Source organism: Gopherus evgoodei, chromosome 3, assembly GCF_007399415.2.
Source record: "Gopherus evgoodei ecotype Sinaloan lineage chromosome 3, rGopEvg1_v1.p, whole genome shotgun sequence".
NCBI lineage: Eukaryota > Metazoa > Chordata > Testudines > Testudinidae > Gopherus > Gopherus evgoodei.
Window position 1 is genome coordinate 212,101,434 of NC_044324.1, and position 22,060 is coordinate 212,123,493.

Consider the following 22,060-nt stretch of genomic DNA (forward strand, 5'->3'; position numbering starts at 1 on the left):
CAAACCAATGGGCTGGTGGAAAGGTTTAATGGAACTTTGGGGGCCATGATACGTAAATTCGTCAATGAATACTCCAATAATTGGGACCTAGTGTTGCAGCAGTTGCTGTTTGCCTACAGGGCTGTACCACATCCCAGTTTAGGGTTTTCACCGTTTCAACTTGTGTATGGTCATGAGGTTAAGGGGCCATTACAGTTGGTGAAGCAGCAATGGGAGGGGTTTACGCCTTCTCCAGGAATTAACATTCTGGACTTTGTAAGCAACCTACAAAGCACCCTCCGACACTCTTTAGCCCTTGCTAGAAAGAACCTAAAGGATGCTCAGAAAGAGCAAAAGGCCTGGTATGACAAACATACCAGAGAACATTCCTTCAAGGTAGGAGACCAGGTTATGGTCTTGAAGGCGCAACAGGCCCATAAGATGGAAGCATCATGGGAAGGGCCATTCACGGTCCAAGAGCGCCTGGGAACTGTGAACTACCTCATAGCATTTCCCAATTCCTCACTAAAGCCCAGAGTGTACCATGTTAATTCTCTCAAGCCTTTCTATTCCAGAGACTTACAGGTTTGTCAGTTTACAGTCCAGGGAGATGATGCTGAGTGGCCTGACGGTGTCTACTACAACGGGAAAAAAGACGGTAGGTTATATGACACATCCATCTTAGGTTCCTGTACTGGTATTCAAGACATATTAACTGAGGATACCAAAGGGCACACATGACAGCACAGGGGAGCAGGCCAAAAGAACCATCCCAGGTTCCAGAGTTTTTACAAACCTCAGTGGGTATACTCCATCCAAATGGAAGGGCTGCAGCTGCTATCATGCCAAAGTCATATGGATGAGAGGAAAGGCAGACGAATAAATTTCATTCTGTGTATTCTATTAGCATAATAAATCCCAGTTTTGTGCGTGGAGCCATTTCATCTATATAAAATGTTAAGATTGTTTTAACCCCTTTTCTTCTTACAGCATATAAATTCTGCCTTCCATAAAAAGAAAGTGGCGCAATACTGCACAGCACACCAGTACTCTTAGCCTCTGGCAGTCAGTCATTTTCCATATAAGCATAATTTGGGTATAGTAACAAGTGAACTATGTAATACAAATTAAGTTTATCTAAAAGCATTTAGTTCATTTTCGTATGCAAGTATGTTTAACATTATCTGAAGCAGCCAAATGTTTTTCCTTCTTGAGATCTTAGTCCAATATCATATCTGCCGCTCTTAGTCAAGCCCAGGGCTAGACAGACATGGGGAAGGAGTTACTCTTCGTCTAAAAATTGTATTTTCAGATCATGGTTGAGGCATAGTGATTCAGCAGGATGAAGAGGCTGCTGCTCAGATAAACACCAGTATCTTTCAGGAGATGTAAATTATACTTAGAAATTTCTAAAACTGAAGTCCAATAATCAAAGTTTGACTTCTCACTAGAATGAGAGGGAGTCTCCTTTTATAAACATTTTTACATTGCAATTTTTAAAAAAAAACCAACTTAAACATTATGTATTTTTCCAATCCTCCAGGTTATATACCTTAATTGGACCTTTAGAAAGAAAATTAAAAAGAATCAGTGTCATTAGATTATTAAATAAAATTTCAATGTAATTCAATTGTTGTATTCTGTGCTCTCGAGGACTAGACAAACATTTCACATGTACTACAGAAAGATGAACCTCAAACTGCAGAGATCAATTGGTATTATAGACACTCAAAACTTCAGAGCTGCAGGGCAAACAGAGTTCTACTGTATTTTAGTGAAAAGGGTACAAGTCATGTTGTTGCCTTCAAGGAACAAAAAAATTCTTCTCTGTCTTTATTACTAGCAGGGTTGAAACTTACTTGTCTGGAGCAGTGTAGTCCTAAACTATCAGTTTCTGTTAAAATTAAGCTCTCAGAAAAAAGTCTCTAATATCTATAGCTGTAAATATCACCTTTCAAATTTGACTCAATAAAGTGTTATTTTCCTTAGATTTCAGAGAGCTGGCTTTTGTGTTTACCTGGATCTTACAATTTCATGTTAAGAGTGAAACAAAGAAAAAAGAGGTCAACTTCACACTGCTGCAGCAGCTTGTGAATGCTCAACAGCCACAGACAGACACTGCAGGCATTCACCTGGTAGGAAGACAATCGGGGGAGGAAATATATCCAGAAGTTAGGCATCTACAATACAAGACATTGCAGTATTGGCATCTAGTAATCAAATTAGAGACAAGGTGGATGAGGTAACATCCTTTATTGAACTAATTTCTGTTAGTGAAGGAAACAAGCTTTCGAGTTCCACAGAGCTCTTCTTCAGGTACGTAAGCTGAAAAGCTTGTCTCTTTGTGCAACAGAAATCAGTCCAATAAATATATCAACTCACCCACCCAGTCTCTCATATCCCAGGAGCAACACAGCTACAAAAAGAAAGCAAGAGAGATTAATCAAGTCTTAAGGACATTTACTAGACATTAATGGACAGTCTCAATAGAAATGATGAAGTAGGAGCATCCCTCACCACCAAATCCAGGATATAAACCCTTGATGAGAAGCTCCCCTGACAAATGCCAGAGGTGGAAAGGTGCTGAGATTCCTATCAGAATGCTGCTCATGCTTACGGATCTACTATCAACTTTGGTACGGTAATTGCCTGCAAATGTGAAGTCCCTATTTCTTCTCTCTGCTGGATGGGAGAAAGCATTCATAGTTAAGCTTTATAAAACTCTCCCCTCCCCACATGCCCGTAAGTAAACCAAGTGCATCCCTTTAAAATTTCTGCAGGAAGTTAGTATTGCTTGATCATATATTAAAGATACTGAATAAATATTCAGCAACAGAAGGGGGCTCAAAATTAAGAGTGCCCATCACAATTTGACTGTCATTTTATCCACTGCAAGTAGGAACAATAGCATCAGGCATGCAAGATAAAAATTTCAGCTCATTAAGTAGTTTTTGCCTGCAGAGCCCATGCCACATAAATAACTTCTTGTACTTTTAAGTGAAGCATAAAAAGTTGGGCTAGCCTCAGGCAGACTGATTATGTATTTGTTTTGCTCTTTTTTCCCCCCCATGGAGTTATGTTTAGACAGTCTTCTCTCTCAGGTAGCGGCTGTCTGTTATGGTCATGCAGCATCTAGCACAACAAGGCCCTGGCTTCCATGTACTACCTTACTGATAATAATAAATTATAGGAATCCTACAGTAGAAAAAACAGCAACAAAATATGAAAAAAATTATTTTACATTGTCTGTCATATGTGTTTGCTGCTTAAGAGTGTAGTTTTTCCATTTTATGTGAACACTAAATAGAAGGTCAACACGAGTTTCCAGGGCTAAACAACTGAACTAATTTTATATTAGTTGATATTAGTAACAGGATTTTGTACTGTTTCTATTATTGTGTGTATGTTTGGATTGCCTTCAAAACAGTCAGTACAATAAGACCAAAATTGCAAGATCAGTTTGATGGTAATTCTGTGTTTGAGGACAAGCTGCTTTTTATCCAATTAAGAAGAAGGAAAAATCTGACAGTTTTCAAGGCAGGTTACAATTCTAAAAGTCAGTTCCCTTACTAAAAGGAAAACATTTCTCACAGAAGGGGGCTCAGCTGTTTTCTACCATGAAGATTTCACTTAGCTGCCATTGCAAGGTTCATGCCAAGAAGATGAATATGTTTTATTTAAGTATCAGAGGGTAGCCGTGTTAGTCTGGATCTGTAAAAGCAGCAAAGAATCCTGTGGCACCTTATAGACTAACAGACGTTTTGGAGCATGAGCTTTCGTGGGTGAATACCCACTTGCATCTGAGGAAGTGGGTATTCACCCACGAAAGCTCATGCTCCAAAACGTCTGTTAGTCTATAAGGTGCCACAGGATTCTTTGCATGTTTTATTTAAGCTACTATCTGTGTTCAATAGTTAAACAATAAAAAGCCATGTAAGTTAAAGTGGAATTATGTTTGGATTAACCACTTAATTTAGTAGCTTATATAACTTTATTTCTCACCGATCTGAAACATGCTAATCTTTCATATGACTAACTTTATAGCAGTAGAACCAGTTTTAGTTCTACCTTTTTACATACATTGTATGGAATGTTTACTTTTTCTACGGAGTAGTTTATAAAAGAAATATTTCATTTGTATTTTTCCAATGTAACACCTTTTTCTCTTCTTCCATTTCAAATGGCCTCTCAGTCAAAACTAGCATTTGATAAAAATAAGTTTGTAAGATTCAAAGTTACTTGGTTTCAAAATGTTTCCTTCAGTTAGAGACATTGAAGTGTTCAGTTTTCCATTTCTATGTGGCCCTCTCTTCTCTCCAACCTGCCCCAGTTACTTTTAAAAAAATATATATTGTGCTTTCAGACACTTGAACTTGTTTCAGACTTCTCTCTCTATTTTATGTCTGTTTTGTGATAAGTAGCACTGCAGATGTGTTTTCCTAACTAGATCTAGAAAATAAGAGAAGGGGTAAGGATAGGGATAACACACTCTAATTCATGTCCCCTTCCCCCCCCAAACCCCAAGTAGCACACAGTTATCTCACAACATGTCATTCCTATGTAAAAAAACAATAAAACAAAATTGTTTTGAACACACATGATACAAATGTGTTTATGCTGATTGGAATAGCCTCTTGGGAGAAAGATGAGGCTTGAATAAGGGTCTAGGACAGGGGTCGGCAACCTTTCAGAAGTGGTGTGCCAAGTCTTTATTTATTCACTCTAATTTAAGGTTTCGTGTGCCAATAATACATTTTAACCTTTTGAGAAGGTCTTTTTCTATAAGTCTATACTATATAACTAAAGTATTGTTGTATGTAAAGTAAATAAGGTTTCAGAATGTTTAAGAAGCTTAATTTAAAATTAAGTTAAAACGCAGAGCCCCCTGGCCACCCAGGACCCAGGCTGTGTGAGTGCCACTGAAAATCAGCTGGCATGCTGCCTTCGGCACCTGTGCCATAGGTTGCCTACCCCTGGTCTAGGAAGAGGGAGAATCCACAGTCATGCAAAGGAAGAGAGAGGGACAGAGAGGATGCAAGGAAAAGGAGAAGTCACACACAAGGAAAGAGTGATTGTTTGAGAAAGAAAAGAAAGGAGGCTCATGGCCAGACTGACACACACAGGGATGGCTGGAGAAGAGAAACACTGGAAGTAAAGACACATACCCCAGCGAAAGATGCAGCACACAGAAAAGCCCCTTAAACAGGGGCGCTGGAACAACATTTGGTGGGGGTGCTGCTGATGGAAACCATGATACTACTTCAAGCAGGGGGTGGGGAAGCACCCCCAGAACCCTAGTTCCAGCACCACTGCCCACATATGGCGGGAGAGGACAGAGAAATTCAAGGCATAAGAGCAACTGGGGGGCTCACACCTCAGAATCACGGGGGTAGGGGTGGAGAACCATTCCCCTAGTACAACAAGGCGGGTTGAGACGCTGTCCCCCCGAGATAGCAGCAGGGGGACTGGGAGGGAGGAGAGGGAGGAGACTCTGCCCTCCAGCAAGGACAGTGGGACCAGGGGACCTACCAGCCGCCCCACTGGGGTGGGGGGAGGGTTAGGCTGCCCCTCAGGAGGACGGGGGTGCCACTAGGAAAGGGGGGGCAGGGCAAGAGGTAGGGCTGAGGGAAGGGAGTACCCCCCGGGCAGGGAAAGGGGCTCCCCACCCGGAGGGGAGATAGGGTGCCCTGCCCGGCTGAGACAGGGCTGCGGGGGGCTGGTACCTTTCTCCTCCTTCCAGAGCTTTTTCCGCTTGTTGCCGGGGTACATGGTGCTGTGGCTGGCGGCGGCTTTGAGCTGCACGTTCCCCAGGCTCACCGGAGATGGGGGGAATCGCTGACCCGGCGGCCGTCCCCTGCGTCCCCCTGCCCAGCTCCCTCCTGCCCTGCGGCTCGCAGCGCCTGTCAACTGGGTCACGCCTCGCTCTAACCCGACACCCCCGCAGCGCCCGCCTCCCTCCCCGCAGCCTGTTGGCTCCGGCAGCCGCCGCTCATCAGCCGCTTCCCCGCCGAGCCGCTCACAGCACCCGGCCTCCAGCGCCGCGGCCGAGGGAGGGGCCTTAAGGGGACAGGCCGGGGGCAGCGCCGGATACACGAGTCGGCTCAGGCCACGGTGGGCTCCCTCGCCGCGGGGTGATTCCCTCCTCGTGGGGGAGCAGGGCGGCTCTGAGGCGTCCCCGTCCATCCGAAGGGGATCAGGGTGGGTCCCCTCTCTGTGCATGGGTGGAGGGAAACACTTGGGTGGCCACCTCGCTGGGGGAGCAGTAGGGAGGCGCCTCTTCTTTCCAGGGAAGGCCAAGGGAGATGCCCTCCCTTTACCCAAGCGCCCTTCTTTATAGGGGGAACTCCCTTGCTGCCCATAGTCCGGGGGCGCTTGACTGCAATGTGGGGGTGTCCCCAGAGCAGTCATCCTCCCCAGCCCCGCGGGAGAGGCTTTTTTGCACTGCTGTTCTGTGACTAATCTCTCTTTTCCCCCTCCCCAATTCGGCGGCATCTCTCAGCCCTTTCTCCCTCCGCCCCAGCCCGCTGTCGTCTGTGCTTAGGTGCGACACGTTGTTCACAGGCGGGAGGCGATCCCGTGTAATAGCCTTCACTGGCCTGTTGCTGCGCCCCCCCGGTGTGGCTGTGAGTCGGGGGCATCCTGCCCCTCTTTCACAGCGTCGCGCGCACGTGCCAGGGGCCCGCGTGCCGCTCGTCCCTGCCCCGAGGAGGAGGCGGGAAGAGGCCCCAGCAGTGACACACACGCCCCGAGCCCCATGAGCAGCGGTGCTGGGAGGAGGAGGTACTGACTGCGGCTTCCACCCAAACACCCCACATGCTGCTGCCCGGCTCCTCCCCTCACCGGGCAAGGGGCGTCCTGCAGGCAGCTCCCTGGCACTGGCACCAGCGCCGCGCCCAGGAGCCTGCCTGCCCTCAGCCCTTTCGGTTAGACCCTGTGAACTGATCTTTCACTTCCGGGTTGAAGGTCAGGCGGGACGGGAGGCGGGGATTGGCCGCCAGTTGGGAACCGGTTGCTAAGTAACCGCATCAGGGCCGAGCCTGCGCTGGGGGCGGGTGTGAGTGGGTGAGCTCGGCCGGCGCTCGGACCTTTGAGGTGGCCGCGGCCGGTAGTGCCTAGAGGTGGGGCCTGTCCCTGCCCTGGCTGTGTGGAAGAGGGGCCTTGGGGGGAGCCCGTCCCTGCCCTGAAGCTGGGGGCGGAGGCAGGTGTTGGTTGCGGCCCCTGCCCCATGTGGGGTCCCTGGGGGAGAGTGACAGCAGCAGGAGCTGCTCTGCGATGAAGGCTCTGAGTGTGGCGCTGCTGCTGGCCCTCCTGGCCTCAGTGCACAGTAGGTATCTGACATTGCACTACAGCAGCTTCCCCCTCCTTAAAGCCGGGGTGAGCAAGCGACGTGATGTAGGAAAACAAGTAGACACTAACAAAATGATTTTCGGTGCCTCACATCTGCGTGCCCAACTTAAGGCATCACTCAAGGGGGGGGGGGGTTCCTGGGGCACCTACTGTTCAGCCCTTGTGAAAAATCAAGTCTGTTCTCTCCACCTGTTGGGCACTGCACTCACTTTTGAAAATTTCGAGCTCTGTGTTTGAAAATACACTTTGTGCTTGGTTAACTTTCAGGTTCTTGTGCACTTGAACTGTAGTTTCCTACCCTGTGTCATCATTACCGGTAATTAAAATTTGTGAGATTAGTTTAAGATCATTTCACTGTCATTACTTTAATAATAATGTGGTGCTTAACCATCCAAGATTTATGCCACCTTCAGAATTTGTCCCACCAAACCCTTTGCAGCCACTGCAAAACAATAGAATGACAGTTGTAAATATAGATGATGATGATGATGATGAAGGAACAGTATAATCCTGTATTACCATGTTACACACAACCCAACCTAATCCTGTTATATCTGTGTCTCTTTATGACATTTGACTTCAGAAATCAATATGACATTGGGGAAAAAACAACGTATAACTATTACCCTCTTTGCACTGCATTTTGCAGGTCACAAATTAGCTTGAGCAATGTCAAATTTAAATGCTGTGATCACTCAATTGAGATTTTGGAGTTTGGGACAAGCGTAGTTATTTCATTTTTTTAAATAAAATCCTTGCTATTAGTGTCTGGGCACCAGTGACCCAACTTTTGGATTTTAAAATAGATTTTTATCATGATTTAAAACAGAATTTTATTTAATTTATAATGCACACTGGACTATAAACTTAACTATATGTACACACACATAGACATTCCCCTGCACCATTTGCAACCCAACATTGCAGCATTGTATTAGTTCATGAGACAAAATATCAGTCGAAAGTGTGTAAAGAAAAGTGAAACTTTCTACCTGACTTTCAAAGCTCAGAGAAATGAAAAAAACAAAACAACAACCAGCAAATAGACTATATAATATTGTACTAGTTTTTAAAAAAAATTAGTCAATCTGTTGTGTTGTTATTGTAATAGAGAAATTTATTTTAAAATACTGATTTTAACCTCTAACTCTGAAATAATTTTGAAAAATGTATTTTAGCCATAATAAATTCTGTTTACTCTTTCCATTTCCTAGCTTGGGTGCAGTAGATTAAGTGAAACATACAGTTTGTAGTTACTTTCAGATCAGTTTCACTTTCTAATTCCTGTAATTAACAGTGCTGCCTGCTTAGGTTGCAAACACTGCAAGGAAATATTTAAATGTAAACACACCAAATTTTGTTTCAATTACTTTTATAACAGTAAGGCAAAAATAACTCCTCAATCAAAGCTGCATAGATAAACCCCTGCATCCATTCAGAGCCCAACTGACTTCATTTGTACTGTGCTTGGACATAAGGTTCCACCTTCGTGGATCACACTGGATGATCAAGGCCAAGAATTTTGATCCCACAATGAAATGGGTAAAGGTGGATGCCTGTATAGAGCTCCATAGAAGTCAAGAGGGCTAGAGGGGGAGCAGGGGACCACACATGCAGACTCAGTTGCAGGCTCAGGGCCTTAATTAACAAAATAAAATTTATAAATGAAACCTAAATTTTAGGGCAAGAACTATTTGACACTGTCACTTAGATATGCATTCTCATTTTTAGTCAAATACATATACTTAGGTCCAATCCCATAACCACTTATGCTTATAAGTAACTTTACACATTTGAGCAAAATTACTCATTTGCATAAGTGTTTAGGTGACTCATAGAATATCAGGATTGGAAGGGACCTCAGGAGGTCATCTAGTCCAACCCCCTGCTCAAAGCAGGACCAATCCCCCATGATTAGGCTTCTCTATAGTAAAACATTCTGTCAATCTTGACCAACAAGCTAAAAGGTCATGGACAATTTAGCAAATTTGGACTTTTCCTCTTTTTAAATAATTCATCCAAAAAATGTTGAATGTTGCGACAATCTTTATTTTCCCATTTACTTTTAAGCTGCAAAAATGCAGAAATAAAATAATGAATCACAAAGAAAATATTTTAATGGTATCAAGTCCTCCTATAAGTTCTTCAAAAATGAGCATTATGAGATACTTAAGTGCAGGAAAAAATTGGACATCTTCTGTAAGATGTATAAAATGAATAATTTGCATGTGTGAAAAAGTGTGCAAAATGTGTCTTTAAAAACTGAAACTTGGACATGTTGAAAAACAAAGCTTCACAAGATATTGATATTCAGGGAGCAAAGATGTATCAAGTTGCAAAATCTAAATCATATTTCTTTGGATACATGTAGCAAATTCTGGTTTTTATTATGCTGTGACAGTAACAAATGACTGCATTATTCTAGTAAAAATAGAGTTTATCTTCAATTAAACAAGTGTAACAGAAAATAATACTGAGGTCTTAAAATGCAGAGAAAAAAATCACATGATCAAGTTAATAACTTAGTGTGCTAATTATGACTTATTTTAGAGGTATAATGAAAAATGGATTCCACCCTTTCCACTCCCCCCCCAAAAAAACCCCCTCATACTGATTACCTTTTAATCTCCAGACCTCTCTCATTATCGAGTCTTTGTTATAAAAAGTTGCAAAAATGACTGTGGGCCTGCTCCAGAGCTGAAGTCCATGGAAGTCTGACCTTCATAGGGCTTTGGATCAGACACTGTAATAGTTCTAGTCAGTGTAAGAGGTTGTTTATTTGGGGGAGTGTTGATATACAATATGTTTGCACTATGTTTAAAACAGGTCATTTGCAATCAAAGCTAAAAGTTGAATCTTTAACTGATAGGGCCTCAATGTCAATCAATTTAGGAATACCCAAATACTGAATATTTGTAGTTTTTAAAAAGTTTTTTGTAAGTTCTAGCTTATGGTGGACAAGCATATCATCGCTTTTCACAAATGCTCCACTTAGGACTTATAGTGCTACATGTCTGAAGTATCCTTGATCTGATCAGACTCACTAATATTTTTTTCTTTAAAAATACTGGTTTGATACAAGATGTTGGGAGGGAGTATTCACAGGTTACCTTGTCAACCATACAGTAACAAAACAAAACAAGATTTCTCTATGCCAACATAAATTTTAATGCTCAAATTACATTAAGCACACCGTATCCAAATTTGCAGCTTTTAAAATCCTGTTTGCTATTGCATCTGCATGCAGTCAGTACATCATGTTTTTTTCAGCTTCTCCAGTTTTTTTTTCCCCCGAAGAAAAATTACTTTAATGTCTGTGGGATCTAATTGGACAATTTTAGTAATTTTCCTAAAGACTATTTTGCTCATCTTTTTTTTTCCCTACATAGGAGCATTTTAAACTAACATTTTCAGTTTCCTTATTTTGTGCATTTGACAATACTTTGCACAAAATTTCCATTTGTTGATATGAAGAAAATTTTATTTTGTTTGTATGAATTTTTCCACCCAGCAGCAGGGAAGAGAAAAATAGTTTGAAAATAGAAAAACATTGGCTATGGGACTCAAGTGTAGTACCTGAAAGTACTTTTAACTCATTTTTATCTAACTAGATTCAAGTTGATGGTTTCATTTAAAATCTGCATTTATAAATAAAAATGTAATCAGCTAGCACCTATCGAAATCTAGATATATATTATTGTTCTCCATGGTTGCTGACTGTCACAGCCCTTTGGGGTGGCCTCTCAAGGGGCCTCAGCTCCATCTGACTGGTGGCTGGCAACCCTTAGTTTGTTCTCAGTGAGGTCTGTGTTTGAAGCGTCACCTTCTTTTCAGCCCGTCAGCCGCTTGCTTCCTAGGCTTGTCATCTCTTCCAGTTGCCTAGATGTTTGGAGGCAGCCTGGTGCAGGGTTTTCAGCACCTTGCTACCCAGGCCTTTCGGCCTCACCTTCCTTCTCTGCACTCTTGCCTTTACAGCAGGCCCTATTTCTTTTATTGGTTGCAGCCTCCACAATTGGAAACTCCAAGCTGCTTGCTTGTAAACAGGATGGACTCTCCTCCCCCCTCTATGTTCAGTATAGGGCTTGGTAGACGCCATTACATATCTTCCTTGCAAGACTGAAGCCGTGCCTTGACTAGCATAGGCTACCTCCCTGGACAGAAAAATTGGTGTTGTGATGCAAATTTCCTGCTCAGTGCTGTATCTGAAAGGTATATGGTTGTAGCAACAAGTACCATCTCCTGTCTGGTTTGTTTCTTTCATCACATTCAGCCAATATAAGGGAGCACGATCTGTAACTAGTGTGAACTTGTTTCCTAGGAGGAAGTACCACACGCTCTAGATTGCCAATTTGGCAGCCAAGCACTCTTTTTCTATCACTGAGTACACTTTCCCACAGGGGAAAGAGTTTCCAGCTGATAAATGGTCACTAATTATGTGTTCCTCATTTTCTGGATGCCCAACTTGAGACCTGGGACCTGATTTGCAATGCTGAGCATTCACAGCTGCAACTGAAGTCTGTGGAGCTGTGCGTTGAACATGTAAGTGCTATATAATACCAAGTACACTGAAAAATCAGGTCCTAGATGTATTATATTGGGCACTCAAAATTCGTGGAAGCTTTTTATCTTAATCTCTGTGCCACAGCTCCCCATCTGTAAAATGGAGGTAGTACCACCCCTTCACCTCACTGGGGTATTGTGAAAATAAATTCATTAAAACTTGTGAAGCACTCAGATGCTATAGTGATGAGTGTTATGCAAAAGCCCATAAGGAAATTAATAATTCTGTTTTCAGAGCAGGGTTTGAATAGCATGTAGGAAGTAAGGCACGGGTAACACTTTGAATTATGAAAATAAAACAAAATACTGAAAAGCTCATTATTAAGTGAACACCATCTAAATTTGTTAGTCTCTAAGGTGCCACAAGTACTCCTGTTCTTTTTGCTGATACAGACTAACACGGCTGCCACTCTTAAACCATCTATTCTGTGCACTGAATAAGGCAGAAGTTACATATTGACCCTCTGACGTGGTTAATTACCATCCTTTACCTTATGTATGCTGGTTCAATCAAAACATCTGTATCCATCATCCTTATCTTTAGGAGGGGTCAGTGTGTCCCGGTATCATCTTTGGGGAGTGTGTTTACACCATAACCTTGTATTGGGGGTGTTCTGGAATGTATTTATGTATATACTTAATTCACATATCAGATAGTGAACCTACAGGCATCTGCTTTGTAATGGGGCCTGATTTTTTCCCATAGCCTGACTCTTGCTAACTTTGCTTTATATGAGTAGGGCAAAAAAGGAGGAGAAAAAAAGAGCTAAGGTGGCTGACCAGGTGACCTGTTTTGCCTGGGAATCAGAACAAAGGATGGAAGAGGGGCCCTTTGGGTGTGATGTAGTATGGGTTGCTGGAAGCAAGATTCTCTTCTGTACTGGAGACAAAGAGGGGGTCTGGGCTCAGGACTGACCCAGGTGGACTATGCTATAGCTTTCTATTCTTGATGCTAACTAAGAGCTTTCTGCACTATGTTCCAGACATCTATTAAACTCTTCTGTTTTTACAATACTGTTAGAGAGTCACTCCAGTCTAAAGAGGTTGAGGATGCATTGCTCCCTTTAGGTGTGCAAGTCTCCCTCAGGTGGCCAATGTGAGGGAAACTCACAGTGTGAAACAGGTGCTGAAGGCTCCAAAGTTTCTACCTAGGAGACGGTGAAGCCTAGGGGCTTACTCCAGTGAAAGAATATGACCGTAAGGGGGTTAACTCTCTAATGCTGTCCTTCCAGAGACTATTCCAGAGCCGTGTGAGAGTACCAGACCTGTGGATCTATGGCAACTTTACATTTTTAAGGATTCCTGAGATACTTTACCATCTTTGGGGGTTTACACTCAGGCCACAAAGAGATGTGGGTCAGCAACACCACCAGCAGTTTTGCTCTTAACCAGTCATCTTTTGCCAGCCATCTGACCATGCTAGGCAGCAATGCTTCTCCAGAAAAGGAGAAATCACAGAGAAGATCTTCTGGGTCTAGTTTTACCCAAGCAGCCTATCCTCCACCTTTGGAGAGGCAGCATATTGGACTTTCATATCAAGAGCAACACACCAATTGTGAATGTTTCAACCCAGTATCAATTCAGGGACAGGCAATCTTACCTCTACAGTGCTTGGGAAAGAACTACAGACAGATGGGTTCTAAACATTGTGGAATCATGTTATGCCATATATTTCTTTCCATCCTGCCTTCCCATCTCTTTTCAGGGATCCCTCTCACAGACTACTGCTTCTTCAGCAGGTCCAGACTTTGTGTGCTCTGGGAGCTACAGAGGAGGTTCCTCCTTTTCACTGGGGAAAGTGATCTACTCTCAGTACCTCCTGATCCCCAAGTCCAAGGGAGAGGTGAGACCTATCCTTGATTCCCACAGTCTTATGAAAGGAGACTCAAAGAGCTTGGCTTGTTTAGCCTCGCCAAAAGAAGGCCGAGAGGAGTTATGATTGCTCTTTATAAATATATCAGAGGAATAAATATCAGGGAGGAAGAGGAATTATTTAAGCTTAGTACCAATGTGGACACAAGAACAAATGGATATAAACTGGACACTAGGAAGTTTAGACTTGAAATTAGATGAAGGTTCAAACCATTAAAGGAGTGAAGTTCTGGAACAGCTTTCCAAGGGGAATAGTGGGGGCAAAAGACATATCTGGCTTCAAGACTAAACTTGATAAGCTATGGAGGGGATGGTATGATGAGATAGCCTAACTTTAGCAATTAATTGATCTTTGATTATTAGCAGGTAAATATGCCTAATGGTCTGTGATGGGATGTTAGATGGGGTGGGATCTGAGTTATTACAGAGAATTCTTTCATGGGTGCTGGCTGCTGAGTCTTGTCCACATGCTCAGGGTTTAACTGATTGCCATATTTGGAGTTGGGAAGGAATTTTCCTCCAGGGAAGATTGGCAGAGGCCCTGGAGGTTTTTCGCCTTCCTCTGCAGCTTGGGGCATGGGTCACTTGCTGGAGGATTCTCTGCACCTTGAGGTCTTTAAACCACGATTTGAGGACTTCAGTAACTCAGACATAGGTTAGGGGTTTGTTACAGGAGTGGGTGGGTGAGATTTTGTGGGCTGCATTGTGTAGGAGGTCAGACTAGATGATCATAATGGTCCCTTCTGACCTTAGAGTCTATGAGTCTAATACATCAAGTATATGAAATTCCACATGATTACCCTGGCAACTATTCTTCCCCCATCAAATCACAACTCATCTGTTGCTCTCAGTCTTCATGATGCCTATTTCAATGAGGTGGTTTTCCCAGGCTACAGGAAATTTCTGAAATTCCTTGTTGCCAGTCAACACTATCAGTACACAGTACTCTCCTTTGGCCTGCCATCCACCCCATGCATCTTTACCAAATGCATGACTGGTAGTGGCCTATCTCAGAAGGAGAGGAATTCAAGTCTTCCCCTATATAGATGATTGGCTAATGAGAGGCAGATGTGAGGAATAAATCCTCAATCATGTCCACTTCACTGTGGACTTCTTTCTTTGATTGGAGTTGATTGTGAACAAAGCAAAGTCAGCATTGACTCCAACTCAAAAAATGGAGTGCACTGGGGCCCTACAAGTCTCTATGAATTCGAAGGTCTTTCTCTGACATGAGCAATTCCAGGTGAGTTACTTATAGACTCATAGACTCATAGACTCTAGGACTGGAAGGGACCTCGAGAGGTCATCGAGTCCTGTCCCCTGCCCTCATGGCAGGACCAAAAACTGTCTAGACCATCCCTAATAGACATTTATCTAACCTAATCTTAAATATCTCCAGAGATGGAGATTCAACAACTTCCCTAGGCAATCTATTCCAGTGTTTAACTACCCTGACAGTTAGGAACTTTTTCCTAATGTCCAACCTAAATCTCCCTTACCTGTATTGTAACTGCTGTTCTTTGCAATGTGGGTGCAGACATGCATTCCATGATCCATCCTCCATCTCAGAGCTTCCAGCCATGGATTCCAGTGCAAAGGAACTGAGGGGTTTTGAGGCACTGCTGCCCTCATATAGCCGTGGGAGGGACTACAAGGTCCAAAGGATGGGCGCTGCTTCGATGGATACTGCTAAGCAAAGTTCTCTGGCTTCAGTTTGCTGGGTGCCTGCATGCCTGAGTTGAATACTTCTCAAAGTGCAACAGTTACAATACAGATAAATACCCATCTTTTTGCAAGAAAGTTCTCAATGTTTAAAGAGAAGGGAATTTAAAAGTTATTCATTTCTCAGTCATAACAAAGTATTACTCGAAGTATTTGCCACCATAAAAACATTTTTATATAGTATGCTTGTGAAGTATTTATTCCCTGTAAAAAAATTTTAATTGCAAAAGCTATATGCTAAATGAGTTGTGTAGTACTCTACACTTAATATTTCACTTTAAAAAACAGTAGTTAAGTAGTTATAAAATGTAATTAAATCTGTTAAATTTGCATTAAATGCTACAAAAAGGAAGAAAGCTGTTAGTTTTATACTGCATGATAAATGACTGTACTGCCCATTTTCCCCCTTGCATTTATGTGTATCACAATTATAAAACACAAATTGTAAGGTAAAGACATGATTCCAATTAGATACTATCAAGTAGTTCAGGAATCAGCAACCTTTCAGAAGCGGTGTGTCAAGTTTTCATATATTCACTCTAATTTAAGGGTTTCACGTGCCAATAATACATTTTAACGTTTTTAGAAGGTCTCTTTCTATAAGTCTATAATATATAACTAAACGATTGTTGTATGTAAAGTATATAAGGTTTTTAAAATGTTTAAGAAGCTTCATTTAAAATTGAATTAAAATGCAGAGTCCCCCCCCGGACCGGTGGCCAGGACTCAGGCAGTGTGAGTGCCACTGAAAATTAGCTCACGTGCTGCCTTGGTCACGCGTGCCATAGGTTGCCTACCCCTGAACTAGTTTTTAGAGAAAAGTCTTTTTTAGCCACACACAAGGATTTATATTATGTAATGTAACTGAACATTTATTATAACTTTGAGTTGTGTTGACAGTACCCATTCAAAGATTGAAATTTCAAAGTACTTCCTCCAATTTTGCCCTAATTTAAAAGAAAGTCACAGCTTTTTTGCTCAACCCAGAATTTTGAAAGTTTGAAGAGTATAATTAAAGTTATCAATTCTGATTCTGTAATGAAAAGTGTTTTAATTTGTGATACTAGTGCTGTAAAAGAGATATACAAAAATTTTAAATAGGTTTACAACTTGTTTAACAATAATAAAAGTAATATTTTAACAAAGTATTTTTGGCCTAAATTCGGAGTCAAGATCTGCTTCTATGGACCCCTGATTAATTTCAATGGGACTCTGTGCAGGTGCAAAGTCCATGCTAAAGAATTCCAATGTAGAACTGTGCTCTTAAATAGTAAGCATAAGATATTTACTTCTGACTGTTTAACCAGTATTTCTATCATATTGGAAAGCCAATTTACATTTACTCTGTTTAGGGTTTGATACTGCTAGTGTCACAAATATTAGCTTTTAGTAACATGGATACCTTCAGATATTAAATTTAATATTAATTTAAAACTTAATGTACATCTCACTTGTTATTTATGCTGAGAATTACATTTTACCTTTTGAACTCTCAAACTTCTGGGTATAGTTTTCATGTAATGACATTATGCCTAATGGCAAATGGTATTGAGCATTAGTTAGCTACAACCCTTTGATCATTTATTCTGCTGTTAACAAATATGTATAATGTGCTGGTTTGCTTATCTTGGGCAAATAAAATAAAGTTTTAGGCAGGTAGTTACGAGTTTAGTCGGTTGATTAGTTTTGTTGGTAGTTTTGTAACTGAAGGATAAAATAAGGAAATGCAGTCACATATTCCCTTGGCTTCATTGGTTTTAATCCATTTGGTCAGGCAAATAAATTTTGGTCCATCAAATAATATAATAATTCACCTGCCAGACAAAAAAAAAGTGTGTTGGTATATTTACTCATGTAGCTTACCATAAAGATGCCATTTTATGTTAAGTCATATGTCCAATACCACAAATTACACTTAGCTGTAATGCCCATTTCTAGCCACACTAGCAAATAGGGGAATAAAGCATCAGTTCAGTAAGGATGGAATAATTATAAAGATTTTTTTTCTTGGGAGAAGTCTAAGCAGCTTATCTTTCTGTTAAGAAGATTAATAATTGTATTTTCTAGTTTTTTAGGTGCTAACCTGTGTTTACTTAGCTTTTATCAGATACCTACCATTAATGTCAGTGAATAAGTTTCAAAGTCTAAGGTCCTGTCTACAAACTGTAATTTCTACTGCTTAGGAGAGCTTGTCTACAGGTTAATCTTGCAGTGTAAATGGGAATGAACCATATTTTCAGATATTTTTCAAAAAGACCTCAGCTAAATAATATTAGCTAGTTAGTGAGGCAGTTAGAGAAGTCATTTACAGATTTGTTTTAAAAATTAGCATTCATATCCAATCAATTGTGTGCATTGGTATGTAACTATGATGTATTGTTACCTAGGGTTATCTGAACCCAAAGCTGTTGTAATTAATCTCAGTTTTCCAGGCAGTGTCAGGAAATAAATCAGTGGGGGACACAGCACCTCTGTCTGATAAATGATTGGTACACCCGAGTGCTTCTACCCCAAAATCCTTGTTTTTATTTAGTACAAAGCATACATCTAAAATAGAAATAGTCTTAGGACACCCCAAAAATAGTTACCTCAAGTCTGAGGTGGTATCAAACGACAACAGCAGGGTTCCTTGTTCAGCCTCTCTCCTAGCTTCTGGGGAGTTTGTCAGTGACTCCTTGTTTGTTAAAAAACAAAACAAACAAACCTTCTCCAAAGCAAACTCTAACTAAACTCTCTATAGATTTTCTCAGAACAAAGCACATAACTTATAATAACCCCTACTAGACTAAATTTCCCTAGCAATGGCCAATAATAATTCATTCTTCTTCTTCTTCTAAGCAAAGTAGCCTCAGTAAAAGCTTACGAACACTGGCACCCAGAATCAAGATCAGTTTTCTACACTCCCCACCTCTTCTCATGAATCTGTCCTTTCACTTTATCTTTCTTAGTTAGTAAAACTGTGGTTTGCAGCTGTTAGTTCTGTCTGAGCCAAGGCCAGGTTTCTCCTGATGCTGTAGTTTTCTCCTTTCCAGCTTATGGGGGCTAAGTGCACAAGATGCTGTGGGTTATATCAAATCCGGCTCTCTCATAACACTCTCACCTTTATACTTTTCCTTTCTTCCCCTATCTTATAGTGTGTTGTATCTTTTTTCTACCAAGTTTATCACAGTGGGGACCCATTCCTTATAGAAAAATACTATAAATGTAAAGGTCAGACAGTTCTAAAGAAAATACAGGATTTTTTCAACATTGCTGAAGTAGTGGCATAATTGTTTTTCAGGTTATTTGCAGTTGGTAGCACTGCAGGCTAACCACACAGGGGCAACTCAGTTCATGCTTACCCATGTAGGGAGCTGCAGAGATGACATCCATTATTCCAGCCAGGGGCGGCTCTAGGTATTTTGCCGCTCCAAGCACAGAAGGCAGGCTGCCTTCTGCGGCTTGCCTGCAGGAGGCCCCCGGTCCAGTGGATTCGGCGGCACGCCTGCGGGAGGTCCGCCGAAGCCGCGGGACCAGCGGACCCTCCGCAGGCATGCCGCCAAAGGCAACCTGCCTGCCGCCCTCATGATGACCGGTAGAGTGCCCCCCGTGGCTTGCTGCCCCAGGCACGTGTTTGGTGTGCTGATGCCCGGAGCTGCCCCTGATTCCAGCCCAGGAGCTGGAAGAGCTGTCATGGAGTCCTGCAGAATTACACTACACTTAAATTTACCTCCTAATCTGTGGTAAAGGTAATCTTCTCCAGCCCCTACAGTGGTTCCTGCATCAAGCCTGGAAGCCTTTGTAACTGAACCTCTGTGCAAGGGGTCTGTGGTATGCATTCACAGTTGAATTTCATCTCTGACATTGTCCATATATTCAAACTAGGGTCCTCTATTCTAATATATTGGAATTATCTGCAAAGACTCAGTTAAAAGAATAACAAAATTTGTCTCTATATGCAAGAGTTTAATCAGAAATTAAATTTATAACAAAAAATAGATGTTCTGATGTCTTTTTTTATTTGTATTTTCAGAAACAGAAAGAAGTTTTGAAAACCAGAAGGAAAAAAATGTTTCAAAACAGGTAAGTACGTCTCAAGGTGGAGTTTGTGGGTTGTTTGCTTGGGGGTTTCTTCCCAAACTAACTTTGCTGTATAGTAATCATGAAATATGGACATTGTCTATTATTCTTTTAATCAGTGTAAAATGTTGCTTTAAATAAGGAATTTACACTAGTCTGAGGCCAGGGACTCACTGTGTTCTGTCATGGACCACTGACAGAACAGCACTGAGATACTAGAGCAAATTTTTAAGCCCAACATCTCAGAACCCATTAGATTTAGAAAGCATTCTATCATGGGATAGTTGGAGATCCCCATTTTGCTACTACGTTAATGGTGCATCTAAAGTGGGGAAGAAGCTAAATAGTAATCAGAATCATACAACGTTAAGGTCTGATGTCTTGCAACATGCTAAGTGTAGAAACACTTGAAAGACTAGGGCAAGTGCTTTCAAAATCGGAAAGCCTTTCCATGCACTAGTCTTATGCCAGTGCTGGGGAGTGGGGGGGAATCCCTGAAACCCATGTAGGATTGTTCTAGGATGAGGATATACAAACAGATTTTGAAAAGTGGCCACTAATTTGGATTTCTCAGATTTGAGGTCCAATATTAAGTCACCTTGAGCTTGATTTGCTGAACATCTGCATCCCTCATTGACCTAAAATGAAATGAGCTTTGAGCACTTCTGAAAGTCAGGTTCTGGTTCCCTGATTCAGTGCCCACTGAAGTCAATGGAAAGGATCCTACTGATTTCAATGGGTACTGGATCTGACTCTAGCTATCTCAGACTGGACTCACCAAAACCGAAGCACCCAAAACCGGCAGATACTTTTGAATATTTTGGCCTCGGTTGACTAAGTGGTTGTGCAACCTTTTTATAACATAATTACTTACCAAATGTGATCAATTATGAGTTTAAAGCTGCAGCTGTGGTATGTGTAAAATATGTTTATCAAATTTGCCTGGATAACACAAACAATTATTTTTATTAGTGCACTTCTTAAAATGTTAGCCCATTTTGTGCAGAAATCTAGTTGAATTTTAATATTTTTACTTTAAATAAAAAGTTATTTGGAAGAAACTGTATTATGTGCTTATGGTTTTGTTACAGAGAGAAATGTTTTCATAAAACTCCATTCAATTCTAATCTTTTTTTGTTAAAAACTTGTCTATTTTATACTGTATCATGTTTGCTTTTGTAGCCATTCTTCAAGTGAAGCAATAAACTTACTTCTTATCTGAAAATCAATCTGAAAGCAATGTTCATTTGTTAAATAATTCAGCTATTTCTGTGGACATTTCTTAGAATACATTTGAGAAATAAAACTGATTTCTGAATTGGTAAACATTAAGGCAAACAGCAGCAAGAGAAATATTATGTTCAACATAGGAGACTCTTACAATTTATGAAACAGTACCAGAATTCTGCGTTTGAACTCTGCATCCTAATTTTTTTAAAAGATTATTATGGTAGGCTGTCATAACTAAGATTGCAAGACAATTACCATTATAATTTATGTTTTTGAAATCAAGTTTCTTAATCACGTGTTTTATTAGTTGATAATGTCTATGCCTGGTTTCAGTCTAGAAGTAAATACTTCTGGAACATCTCAGCAAAATTCTTTTAGCCATTTTTCAGCTATGAGAGAGATTAGAATCCGTAGTTTTTTCCTGTGTGCTGAGCAATGACAGAACGCCTTTAACATGCCTCCTTACACCTTAACAAGCTTTCTGACTTGGGGTTTCTTGGGAGGGTGTGGAAGAGCTCTGCAGCTACCATAACAGCTCTCGTTACTAAGAGTATTCATGAAGGGGCACTGTGCCTGCTTTGTGGCTCCTTTTTACCAGGTTAGCCAGCACATATTGGTTACAAGACAACCGTCTAACTCAGGGGTGGGCAAAATATGGCCCGCGGGCCAGATCTGGCCTAACATTTCTGTAGGCTGCCAGGCGCTTTGGCCTCCACATCGCGATCTCCATGCCACTAAAAGTCCCGTGGCATAGCGGGGCATTCAGGCGGGCTGCCTGCCATGGCTCCAAGCCACTCCCCAAAGTGGACGGCTGCTGCTGGCATGTCTCTGTGCGCCCCTGACAGGAAAGGAGGCAGCTCCACATGCTGCCCCCACCCCAGCACCGTCCTCACAGCTCTCATTGGAAACTGGCCAATGGGAGCTGCAGGGACAGTTCTTGCGGGCAGTGCACAGAGACCCATTTCCTCCCTCCCCCAAAGGGACATGCCAGCAGAGACATGCCAGCAGCAGCCGGCCGCAGCCACTTCCGGGAGCAGCCATGGCATGCAGGCAACCTGCCTGAGCCCTGCTGTGCCTCCGGCTGGACACCACCTGTGCTAAGCACCTCCTGGCCAAAGCCTGCACCTCGCACCTCCTCCCGCACCCCAATCCCCTGCCCCAGGTCAGAACCCCCTCCTGCACCAAACTCTCTCTCAGAGCCCACACCCCTCACCTTCTCCTGCATCCCAATGCTGTGCACCAGCCCGGAGCTCCCTCCTGCACCCACACTCCCTCCCAGACCCCGCACCCT

General features: G+C 42.1%; 2 protein-coding genes across 15 annotated transcripts in view; one reads left to right on the forward strand and one right to left on the reverse strand.

Moving 5' to 3' along the window:
• MACROD2 (mono-ADP ribosylhydrolase 2) overlaps positions 1-5,935 on the reverse strand; it is a 1,360,465-nt gene extending 1,354,530 nt beyond the window's left edge. For both annotated transcript variants that reach the window (XM_030557958.1, XM_030557957.1), the window contains exon 1: positions 5,703-5,935. In XM_030557958.1, coding sequence (XP_030413818.1) covers positions 5,703-5,748 — 46 coding nt within the window. In that variant the 5' untranslated portion in view covers positions 5,749-5,935. The remainder of the gene's footprint in view (positions 1-5,702) is intronic.
• A 121-nt stretch (positions 5,936-6,056) lies between these two features.
• SEL1L2 (SEL1L2 adaptor subunit of ERAD E3 ligase) overlaps positions 6,057-22,060 on the forward strand; it is a 68,970-nt gene continuing 52,966 nt past the window's right edge. For 11 of the 13 annotated variants that reach the window (XM_030557960.1, XM_030557961.1, XM_030557968.1 and 8 more), the window contains exons 1-3: positions 7,028-7,303; positions 13,592-13,729; positions 19,493-19,542. In XM_030557960.1, coding sequence (XP_030413820.1) covers positions 7,252-7,303; positions 13,592-13,729; positions 19,493-19,542 — 240 coding nt within the window. In that variant the 5' untranslated portion in view covers positions 7,028-7,251. Of the gene's footprint in view, positions 6,091-7,027; positions 7,304-13,591; positions 13,730-19,492; positions 19,543-22,060 lie in introns of those variants that run through there. The other 2 variants (XM_030557972.1, XM_030557970.1) reach the window with 2 other exon arrangements.